At 42.3% G+C, this 12568-nt stretch overlaps 1 protein-coding gene across 1 annotated transcript in view; it reads left to right on the top strand.

Moving 5' to 3' along the window:
* Positions 1–7961, top strand: part of RAB2A (RAB2A, member RAS oncogene family) — a 68114-nt gene extending 60153 nt beyond the window's left edge. The window contains exons 7-8 of the mRNA XM_060200971.1: positions 4673–4741; positions 6646–7961. Coding sequence (XP_060056954.1) covers positions 4673–4741; positions 6646–6741 — 165 coding nt within the window. The 3' untranslated portion in view covers positions 6742–7961. The remainder of the gene's footprint in view (positions 1–4672; positions 4742–6645) is intronic.
* Positions 7962–12568: the final 4607 nt, after the last annotated feature.

Genomic DNA, 12568 nt, shown 5'->3' with positions numbered 1-12568 from the left:
GAATAGAGGTCTTAGGGTGGAAAGAAGCTAGAAGTCTGTTTTGAAATGTGGCATGCAGATGAGTAGTGTTCTTACTTGTAGTTTTAACTTAAGTCTCACGAATCCTTTAGTGATCTTTAGGCTGCCTGGTTTGTTTTGCTGTGTGTGTTTTGTTTCCTTTTTTTTTTTTTTTTTTTTTTGGTGGGGGTGTTTTCGATAGGACAAGGGAGATTAGACGCAATGCAGCCCAGCAAGACACCTGCGGCACTGCTTCACAGCTCACTTATGAAGCTTTGCCCTTGTAGGTGGGGGCACCAGGGGCTTGAACACTGGTTCTTGTACATTGTAACTTGTGTGTTCAACAAGGTGTACTACCACACTAGAATCTTGTGCTTTAAAACTTCCCTACTGATAAAATCTCAACTCTGGTAAGCAGCAAAACTTGGAAAAATAAAACTGAAAATGTTTCCTCTGAGTTTCCGGTCCTTGGCCACCGTCACTGAGATCCTGTTACCAGGATTTGTGAGCTGTCTCATAAGGCTGCGTCTTCCTGGGCAGGCTTCCCAGGTCCTCCTGCCCTAAGGTTGCCATGCTTATCATCACTGGGACTCACGCGCCTCTCTCACAGGCTGTCTTTCTTTTTCCTCTCCCCTTCTCATGCTTTGTTTTTTATGACCTGATAGATAAAAACCTTACCCTTAAAATCATACCTAAAACTGGAAAGGAATTTCAAATTAAGGCTCATAGTGAAGCAGGAGCCGTAGTGTGAAGGCGTCATAGTGTCTCTGAAGTTTTATCTGAGGTCTAATCACCTTTGGTAGCACTTGGTTAATGCTCACTATATTATGGGACTCGATCTCAGCTGATAGTTACACACGTTTAAGGCAGATGTGCTGCATTCTACGTTTGTTACATGGACCTGTAAATTATGAGGAATCACTGAAGTTGGTCACTTATCACTTACTAATGTGTATTAAACACTAACTTTTGCTGTGATGCTTATATAAGTGTTCATTTATAGAACATCCTTTCTAATTCTATGCTGAGAATAGAAGATAACTTGTTTCAACATCTGCCACATGGAATCAGAGAGTTGTAAAACAAGTGAATGTGGGAGTCGGGCGGTAGCACAGCGAGTCAAGCACACTTAGCGCAAAGCGCAAGGACCGGCATAAGGATCTGGGTTCAAGCCCCCGGCTCCCCACCTGCAGGGGAGTCACTTCACAGGTGGTGAAGCAGGTCTGCAGGTGTCTATCTTTTTCTCCCCCTGTCTTCCCCTCCTCTCCATTTCTCTCTGTCCTATCCAACAACGATGACATCAACAACAACAACAATAACTATAACAATAAAAACAAGGGCAACAAAAAGGGAATAAATAAATTTTTAAAAAAAAAAGTGAATTTAGTGGTCCGGGAGATGGCTCAGTGGATAAAGCATTGGACTCTCAAGCATGAGGTCCCGAGATCAATACCCAGCAACACATGTACCACCAGACTGATGTCTAGTTCTTTCTTGTATCTTTCTCATTAATAAATGCAATTTTAAAAAAAAGTGAATGTATCACTGTCCAAAAACCATTTTATTGAGATGACAGGAGTTATAAAAGAAAATATAAGGAAGTTAAATTTCAGTCATAATGAAATTAATTGTATATCTTAAGACAAAATATTTCTTTTTTTATTATCTATTCCCTTTTGTTGCTCTTGTTGTTTTTATTGTTGTTGTTATTGATGTCATTGTTAGAGAGGGGGAGAGAAAGATAGACGCCTGCAGACCTGCTTCACCACTGTGAAGTAACTACCCTGCCCGTGGGGAGCTGGGGGCTCGAACCCTGATCCTTCCTTACACAGGTTCTTGTGCTTTGTGCCATGTGCGCTTAACCCGCTACACTACCACCTGACTCCCGATAAAATATTTCTTAAGACCACTGGGTACAACCATCCTTTAAAGGTGTTTGATGAAGTATTACTAATGAAGCAGTAAGTCTAATAGTGACGTAAAATTTTGTATGTAGCGTAGCTTTCTTAAACAGCTTGATAAAGTAGTTCATCAGCGGAGTCGGGCGGTAGCGCAGCAGTTAAGCGCACATGCCGCAAAGCACAAGGACCTGCGGAAGGATCCCGGCTCGAGCCCCCGGCTCCCCCCTGAAGGGGAGTCGCTTCACAGGCGGTGAAGCAGGTCTGCAGGTGTCTGTCTTTCTCTCCCCCTCTCTGTCTTCCCCTCCTCTCTCCATTTCTCTCTGTCCTACCCAACAGCAACGACATCAACAACAGCAATAATAACTACAACAATAAAACAAGGGCAACAAAGGGAAATAAATACAAAGAAAGTAGTTCATCAGCAGATTAGAAAAAAAATTACACAAATTGGTACATTTGACAATGACATACTATAGATGCTTATTTATAAGAAATTATAACTCATTCATGGCACCTTGTAGTTCTAATGTCTTGGTGAAATGGACACACATAATTGACCCTATAAGGATACCAGCCCTATAATTTTATGGTCATTTGACTTCATTGGTTAGTCTGGTTTCTAAGATCATCGAGGTAATTAACATGTTACTGGAAATAAAATGAGATTTTTCAGTACATATAAGGACAGTTTCAGTTTTGAGGAATGTGAATCAATTCATACTTGGCCAAAAGCCAGTTTCCCCTTCGCTTCAACTCCAGCACACATGAAAAGCACTCACTTTCTGAGTACCTTGTGAATCTGCAGTGATTAATTCTTCTCATTATTTTGCTGCGAATTCTCATGACCCTCTCTGACGATTCGATCAGCCACTTAAAGTTTATGCATATTCATATCTCTGTGCTCCTGCTGCAGTCGGCCGGGTCTTCTTCACTGACTGGTATGTTCTTGGTGCAGTAATTGAGCTGCAAGAGATTGATTGCTCTGGGGAGCTGTAAGGCCTTTAAAGGTGAAAACATATCAGTCCTGTTAATTAGGAAACAAAAGCTCTGGTGGCAGGTTCACCAGTCAAATGTTTCCAGTGTAGAAAAGACAAAAGGTATGATTCATTCCTCGCCATGAACCCTGTTTACTTTTTAAATTTGAATTAAGTCTATGTCAGTAATAGTGGAGACTAGCCTTCTATGAATTTTCATAGAATGCTAATTGAAGGCCCAACTTACAATATTGATTATAAGCTCTCAGACCCAACTTACAACCAAGATTTATATGCGCCTTCTGTCACAGAACTCCAACCAAATTAAGCCTCTAGATACAACAGTTTATGTTGTTCCACAATTATTCATCACTTTATTAAATATCTTGTAGTCTGCATAGAGAGTGCTCATGGATTCGTTGTTTTATTTAGAGGCTTAGTTTGGTTGATGCTCAGAGTCTCTGTTTGTCTAGTAGTGTGATGTATGGGAAGGGTGAAAATTTTATTCGGCATAATAGAAGATATCGTTTGTCTCTTTATCTGAAGCATCATTGCGTTTATTACTTACTTCTTTCTTTAACATAGCACTGCTCAACTCTGGCTTAGGATGGTGCAGAGGATTGAGCCGGGCACCTTTGGAGCCTCAAGCATAAATTTTACTTATTTATTAATTTTTGCATAACCATTATGCTATCTCCTAAGTTCGATCATTTTCCTCTTACACTGTATATTAAGTAATACTTTGTGGTGGTATAAAGGGTTTTGTGTGGAGCAGTGGCCTCCAAAAGTGCTTTTTCTGACATGAAGGCTTATGTATCCGTAGTCGGTGTGTGTTTTTCCCGTGTGTGCTGTTCTCACATTGTGGTACTTTCCCACTCCACCTCTTGGATCATGGATTATAATATGTGTGGTGGGGGGGGGGGGGTGTCTTTTTTTTTTTTTTAAGGTATATTTTTTGCCTCCAGGGTTATCGCTGGGGCTCAGTGCCTGCACCAAGAATCCACTGCTCCTGGAGGCCACTTTTTCTCCTTTGTTGCTTTGTTGTTCATCGTTGTTGCTGGATAGGACAGAGTGAAGTCAAGGGAGGAAGGGAAGACAGGGGGGAGAGAAAGACAGACACCTGCAGCCTGTGAAGCAACCCTCCTGCAGGTGGGGAGGCGGGGGCTAGAACTGGGGTCCTTACGCCGGTCCTTGTGCTTGGCGCCATGTGCGCTTAACCTGCTACGCTACCGCCCAGCCCCCGTGTGTGTATCGTTCTTAGCTGTATTCTGCATACTATGAAAGTCATCCTTTTAAAGGACACAGTTCAGTGCTTTTTAGTATTCTCACAAATATCAGAGCATCCCCCCTCCTTAGGCCAGAGCATTTCAGCATGGTACAGAGAGATCTCACGCCATTGTCAGCCTCCTCTCCCTCTTCCTCTCACCCGGGACTGCCGGCCACCTACTTTCTCTCAGGAACTGGCCTTCTGGACATACTTCATTCTATCATAAGGTCATACACCACATTTTGGTTTTCATGAATGTTTATTGATGAAAATTTGTGCTGTTCCACTTACTTGGTTATCATGAATGATGGTACTAAAAACTAACAACCGTTCACATACAGTCTTGTCTTTCGAGATTAAAAAAATATGTCATCCATTGGGTATGATATTAGCTGTGAATATTTCTTTTCTGTTTATCGGGCTGAGGAATTTCCCTTCTAGTCCAGCTTTGTTGAGTGTTTTTATCTGCTGAACTTAGTCATATACTTTTTCTCCATCGATTGAAATGATAATTTTTCTGTCTTACCTTTCAGGCATTTATTAACACAGCAAAAGAAATTTATGAAAAAATCCAAGAAGGAGTCTTTGACATTAATAACGAGGTATAATCACATAGATGCTATCAGTTAATACGAATTTAGAATTGCGTTTTAATTATTATATCGTTCGTGGGTTGTTTTTTTTTTAAAGTCCTAAAATGAACCTTAAGTAGCAGATAATAATTTATCTAATTGAGATTTTGTTCTATGTTGTATGGCAGCTAAGTGTTTACACTGCAGCGTAGTATTACTTGGGAAAAATATCCATTTGTGCAAGCAATGCAAAATAATACAAATCCCCCAAAGAGAGAAGAAAATCCACTTTATTCCACCCGTCCATATGGTATCATCTGCTTTGGGGAATAATTTCCTAGTGTGTAAACGCACGTGCTGCACAACTCTGCAGTTTAGGAAGAAGGAAGGAAATGCGCCATTTGGAAATTACTCCCAGCATAGCATGACACATTTGTAGGAGAGCGAGTTAATACATTGGTAATTGGCAGCTGACACAGGGGGTTTGTAATATTACTTCAAGCTACTCTTGATCACTATGACTTATGTAGAGCTTTGAAAGTGTATAATTGAAAGCATCACTTCAAAGATCATTTTCACCTAAAAACTCCTCTGTGTTTATTCGTACTTACCTTACAGTACTTATATGACCATGGCATATTACTGACTTTTCTGCCCATATTTCTAATATGAACATCAGTGCTATTCCTTCCGAGGGAAAAACCCCATTTGCAGCTAGGAAGACTTTACGCTGCCTCTTGACCTCTACGTAAATAAGATTTCTTACCGTTTGTCTCAGCATTCTTTGCTGAAACCAACAGCAGTCAAACTTGCCTAAAGTTTCCAAAGAGTACTTGATTCCCTCATCCCATTCAGCTTAACATAGTTCCTAAATACTCCTTTCTAGGCCTAGTCTGCGGCAGTACACGTTGAGTTCATTTAAAGGCAGTACCATTCAGAGACTAATGCCATATAAATTGAATAGTAATTGGCCCTCTACTTAAAAGGGCGCATTCATTGTTTCTGTCTGGTCTCATATAGTAGCTGACTGCTTTTCTGTGCTGTGTGCGGCTGGGATTGCAACGTGCTGTCAGGAGCCAACAGGCCGTGCGATTTATTTGGCCTAATGCCAAGTCTGACTCCTCGATTCCTCAAGAAGTTGCTACCAGCCCAGAGGGGGCAAAACCAATGAGCCATAGGGCATGCTTTTTATTAAAGAGGAGTCAAAAGAGCGAAAAGAAACCACATCAGCTGCTGTCAATACTGAGCTAGTGCCAGAACCCCCGAGGCTGCTACTGTTGCCAAGCGCTATAAATCTGAGATTTACTGTGACGTAAAGTTTCCTTAAGAGCTTAATTTCTGAAGCTACTGTATTACTTTTCGCAAAGTGTTGTGTTTTTAGGTAAAATCCACTTGAGGGAGTGAGGGTTAAGACAGAAGTGTGAGTTTGATGAATGAAAGAACTGCTCTGTGTGTGGGTTCTTGGCAGGCTGCCACGTCTTTGGGGATCATAGAAATTATTGATGACACAGAACACTCATATGCCCTTAGCCTGAACGGCTGATTCAACACGGAACAGAGACTGTCTAGAGAAAAGGTTGGAGTAGCAAGGGAGTTTTGTTGTCGTTGTTGGAGATTTTTTGTTTGTTCTTTGCAAGTTTTACCCTTTAAGGACATTTTGCAGTGATTGTTTTGCATAGTGTCAACATTGTAAGAAGTCCCTTATATGCAACATTAGCCAGTTTCTGATTACCTCATACCTTGTACGATTTAAAAGATACAGGTATCCTTCCAGAGGTGTCTCTGGATGTTAAAAATAAGGAATACCTCTTAAGAGGTAATATTTTGTTGCTAAAAAATCTGTGTCATGAAAAAATCAAATAGATTTATTTAGTTAAGCTTTACTATCTGGAGGGATTCAGTATATTTATTACCTTTGTCTTTTTTCATTTCAGGCAAATGGCATTAAAATCGGCCCTCAGCACGCTGCTACTAATGCCACACACACAGGCAATCAGGGAGGACAGCAAGCCGGGGGCGGCTGCTGTTGAGTCTGGTTTTACCCGCTCACTCACTACCCAGTGGGGGCCTCCACTCACTCATTCTTTTACCCTCCTGCTCAGCTGAGACATGAAACTGTTTGAAATGGCTTTATGTCACAGAAGACTTTAATCCTTCAAATTCTTGTATAACTTTGAATAAATGGTTAATGTTCACTTAAAAAGACAGATTTTGGAGATGGTATTCATATCTACTTGCATTTGATTTCTCGGTCAATTGATGTGATTATTTTTGTTAAATGTTGTCTTGTACCCTTACCTACAAGCTGAATGGTATTCAACACTACAAAGTCATCTCGAGGACTGGAAATGGGTCTGTGTGGTTGGGTCTCCCAGCACCTGTGGTCACCTAATGTTTGATCTTACAGAACTGTCCTCGAACGATTGTCAGTTTTCAAGGCTATAAGGACAAACAGAAGGACTCTTTTAAGTCTATTTATCATTTCCTTTCTGTATATATAGTTTAATAACCTGCTTGGGTGTAATTTGCCAAGCTTGAATTCTTTAATGCATTTGCATAAATACTACCCTGATTAGAGCTTAAAGCTACGGAGGCATTGTTAGGAATTGCTTGGACACTGAATTTTAAACTTTCTGACATTGTTAACAAGCATGTTCATTTTTTTTCTTGTCACTAGTCCAAGAAAAATATGCTTAGTGTACATTACTAAAGGCTATGTATGTGTTAACCTGTTTTAATGCCAAAAGTTTGCTATTTGTCCACAATTTCTTTACGACCTCTTCAGAAAAGGATTTGTTTGCCTTAATGAATACTGTTAGGTAAAAACACAGTATACAGAGTGAAAAGAGCGGGAGTGAGAACTTCCGGGCGACTCCAAGAAGAATGAATGTCCGCGTTTAGATGCTACATGATGAGGACTGTAATCTTCCTTTAAACACAATAATGTTTTCCTTTCCTTTCATTCACATGCTTTCTATTGTTCATGCAGGACAGCTTTTCAACCTTGATGTACAGTGACTGTGTGAATTTTTTCTTTCAGTGGCAACCTATAGTCTTTAAAATATGGTAAGCATCTTGTCTGTTTTGAAGGGGATATGACAGTAAATCTACCAGATGGAAAATCCTGTTAAAAAGTAGAAAAGCTTTAGTAATTTACTCAGTGTGGTGGTTTTATCCCTTTTCTTTTTCTCCCTTGGTCTATAATGAAATTGTTACAGCAGTGCGAAATAAAATCCTGTGTATAAAAGTATTCCTCTTGTTGTCGTTGTTCCTATGACCACATTCAGATGTATTTCTTAGTTCATCCTCAATTTTTTTTTTCCTTTACTGGGGGATTAATGGTTTACAGTCAACAGCAAAATACAATAGTTTGTACATGGTTAACATCTCCACATGACAATTCAACCCCCACTAGGTCCTCCTCTGCCGTCATCTTCCAGCACCTGAGCCCTCCCACCCACCCCCAGAGTCTTTTACTTTGGTGCAATACACCAACTACAGTCCCAAATTCTGCTTTGTGTTTTCCCTTCTGATCTTTTTTTTTTTCCTTTCAACTTCTGTCTATGAATGAAATCATCCCATATTCAGCTTTCTGTTTCTGACATCTCACTGAACATGATTCCTTCAAGCTCCATCCAAGATGGGGTAAAGAAGGTGAAGTCACCATTTTTAACAGCTGAGTGGTATTCCATTGTGTACATATACCTCAACTTATTCAGCCACTCATCTGATGTCGGACATCTGGATTGCTTCCAGGCTTTGGCTATTACAAATTGTGCTGCTATGAACATAGGTGTACACAAATCTTTTTGGGTGGGAGTGTTTGGCTCCTTAGGATCTATCCCCAGGAGAGGAATGGCAGGGTCATAGGGTAGGTCCACTGCTAACCTTGTGAGAGTTCTCCAGACTGCTCTCCACAGGGGTTGGACCAATTGACATTCCCACCAGCAGTGCAGGAGGGTTCCTTTGTCCCCACAACCTCTCCAGTATTTGTTACCGCTATCTTTTCTGATGTATGACATTCTCACAGGAGTGAAGTGGTATCTCATTGTCTTCATTTGCATTTTTCTGACAGTGACTTGGAGCATTTTGTCATGTTTGTTGGCCCTTCAGATCCCTTCTATGGAGAATATTCCTCTCCCCAGTTTTGGATGTGGTCCTATGACCACATCACTTTCAGTTGTATTTTTTTAGTTCACCTTCAATTTTTTTTTATTTTTTATTTATAAAAAGGAAACATTGGAGGGAGGCAGGCAATAGCGCAGAAGGTTAAGCAGGTGGCACAAAGCACAAGGACCAGAGTAAGGATCCCGGTTCGAACCCCCTGCTCCCCACCTGCAGGAGAGTCTCTTCACAGGTGGTGAAGCAGGTCTGCAGGCGTCTGTCTTTCTCTCCCCCCCCCCCGTCTTCCCCTCCTCTCTCCATTTCTCTCTGTCCTATCCAACAACGACGACAACAATAATAACAACAATAATAACAAGGGCAACAAAAGGGAATAAATACAATTAAAAATTTAAAAAAAAAAAAAAAAAGGAAATGTTGGTAAAACCATAGGCTAAGAGGGGCACAACTTTGCACAGTTCCCACCACCGGAACTCTGTATCCCGTCCTCTCCCCTGACAGCTTTCCTAGTCTTTAACCCTCCAGGGGTATCTGCAATTTCTACATGTGTTTGAGTATATTTTTAAAAAGGATCAGAATGTTTAACTTACCGTTTTTTTAAATGTTATACAACTACACAATACTGAAGTTCTTTTAATATTTTCTCTTTGGTTGCCCTTTTTTATTGTTGTAGTTGTTACTGTTACTGATGTCGTCGTTGGATAGGACAGAGAAATGGAAAGAGGAAGAGAAGACGGAGAGGGGGAGAGAAAGACAGACAGACACCTGCAGACCTGCTTCACCACCTGTGAAGCGACTCCCAGCAGATGGGGAGCCGGGGCCTCGAACCAGGGTCCTTACATTGGTCCTTATGCTTTGTGCCACGTGAGTTTAACCTGCGCTACCACCTGACTCCCATAAAACTAGTTTTAACTCACTTAGTGACTCCAGCTTTCTTGCTCAAGTTTCCTCAGCTTTCTCAACCCCCTAATCTTCCTAAAGACTGAGTGGTACTCTGTCAAAGCATTGACAATTGACATTACTCTTGTGGGTAAGGCCTGGAGCTGTCTTAGTTTTGTTTTAACTAGCCCTTAGAGACAAAATTACAAAAAGTCTAGTTTCTTGAGCATTTTCATTATAGACACTTTTGTAGGATGCTTTTTTTTTTTTTTTTTTTTTTTTTTTTGCTAGAGCACTGCTCAACTGGAGCTTCTGGTGCTGCAGGTATGAGAATCACTTTGCATAGCCATTATGCTGTCTGTCCCAACCCCTTGCATTTTTTAAAGACTTTACTAACAGTCTAGGGAGGGAGGAGAAGGGCCGGAACTTCACTACAGCACATGGGATATCAGTAATCGAACTTGGGACCTTGCTTTACAAGTTCAGTGCCCTGCCCTTGAATTGTATTTTTAAGCTGCTGTAACTTTTTTAGAGGCTTTTCTTTACCCCTTACTACTACATCCTCAAATCATTTTGTAAGTTCAGTATAAGTCAACCAGACTCAATCCCAGCCCCAACTGCACTGGAGGAAAGAAACTTCATTGCTATCTATTTTTGTGTGTGTGTCTACTTGCCTATCAGAAAGTAACTCTGGAGAGGTGAAGTCCCAGAGACCATAAAGAAGAACCCTCCAGTTGCCTGGAGGGCGGCACAGATGGCAGAACACTGAATTCACAAGCATGGGGTCCCAGTTTCAGTCCTTGCTATCATCATGTGCTAGAGCAATGAATGCTCTGGTGTTCTCTCTCTCTCCCTCCCTCCCTCTTCCGATTTATTCTACCTCCTTTCCTCCCTTAGCTTGCTAGTAAATCTTTTTAAAAGAGAAGAGTCCTCAAATACAACTCCTATCACAATACCTTTGTCTTCCGCCTACAGGAATAGTAAGTAGTGGATTTGTATTTAGTTCTTAGCACATTCCTTACAGATCTTACCTGCTATTACTCTTGTGTGAACGCTTACATCAATTGAAAAAGCAGTGTTACTGTCCATGGTTTCTACTCTTTGCTAATTTTATTATTCCCTGATAGCTGATGACACTTGTTTATGAAATCCTTCTCTAATTGAGTCTTTAATTGATTTTTGATCAACTTTTAAAGCATGCATGCGTGGGGGAGTCGGGCTGTAGCGCAGCGGGTTAAGTGCAGGTGGCGCAAAGCACAAGGACGGGCATAAGGATCCCGGTTCGAACCCCGGCTCCCCACCTGCAGGGGAGTCGCTTCACAGGCGGTGAAGCAGGTCTGCAGGTGTCTTATCTTTCTCTCCTCCTCTCTGTCTTCCCCTCCTCTCTCCATTTAAAAAAAGAAAATGAGCGGGTTAAGCGTACGTGGCACAAAGCACAAGGACCGGCATAAGGATCCCGGTTCGAACCCCGGCTCCCCACCTGCAGGGGAGTCGCTTCACAGGCGGTGAAGCAGGTCTGCAGGTATCTTATCTTTCTCTCCTCCTCTCTGTCTTCCCCTCCTCTCTCCATTTAAAAAAAGAAAATGAGCGGGTTAAGCGTACGTGGCACAAAGCACAAGGACCGGCATAAGGATCCCGGTTCGAACCCCGGCTCCCCACCTGCAGGGGAGTCGCTTCACAGGCGGTGAAGCAGGTCTGCAGGTGTCTTATCTTTCTCTCCTCTCTGTCTTCCCCTCCTCTCTCCATTTAAAAAAAGAAAATGAGCGGGTTAAGCGTACGTGGCACAAAGCACAAGGACCGGCATAAGGATCCCGGTTCGAACCCCGGCTCCCCACCTGCAGGGGAGTCGCTTCACAGGCGGTGAAGCAGGTCTGCAGGTGTCTTATCTTTCTCTCCTCCTCTCTGTCTTCCCCTCCTCTCTCCATTTAAAAAAAGAAAATGAGCGGGTTAAGCGTACGTGGCACAAAGCACAAGGACCGGCATAAGGATCCCGGTTCGAACCCCGGCTCCCCACCTGCAGGGGAGTCGCTTCACAGGCGGTGAAGCAGGTCTGCAGGTGTCTTATCTTTCTCTCCTCCTCTCTGTCTTCCCCTCCTCTCTCCATTTAAAAAAAGAAAATGAGCGGGTTAAGCGTACGTGGCACAAAGCACAAGGACCGGCATAAGGATCCCGGTTCGAACCCCGGCTCCCCACCTGCAGGGGAGTCGCTTCACAGGCGGTGAAGCAGGTCTGCAGGTGTCTTATCTTTCTCTCCTCCTCTCTGTCTTCCCCTCCTCTCTCCATTTAAAAAAAGAAAATGAGCGGGTTAAGCGTACGTGGCACAAAGCACAAGGACCGGCATAAGGATCCCGGTTCGAACCCCGGCTCCCCACCTGCAGGGGAGTCGCTTCACAGGCGGTGAAGCAGGTCTGCAGGTGTCTTATCTTTCTCTCCTCCTCTCTGTCTTCCCCTCCTCTCTCCATTTAAAAAAAGAAAATGAGCGGGTTAAGCGTACGTGGCACAAAGCACAAGGACCGGCATAAGGATCCCGGTTCGAACCCCGGCTCCCCACCTGCAGGGGAGTCGCTTCACAGGCGGTGAAGCAGGTCTGCAGGTGTCTTATCTTTCTCTCCTCCTCTCTGTCTTCCCCTCCTCTCTCCATTTCTCTCTGTCCTATCCAACAACGACAACAACAATAATAACTACAACAATAAAACAACAAGGGCAACAAAAGGGAATAAATAAAATTAAATAAATATAAAAAATAAAAAAAAACATGCGTGGACAGGTTTATTAGATAGAAAGTCGGTCCCTGAAACGCTAACTACAACTTTGAGTATGATGAAGGAATAACATATATTTGGTGTACTGCACCAA

This window comes from Erinaceus europaeus, chromosome 1 (genome assembly GCF_950295315.1).
Source record: "Erinaceus europaeus chromosome 1, mEriEur2.1, whole genome shotgun sequence".
NCBI lineage: Eukaryota > Metazoa > Chordata > Mammalia > Eulipotyphla > Erinaceidae > Erinaceus > Erinaceus europaeus.
This window is presented reverse-complemented; position numbering and strand designations above follow the sequence as displayed.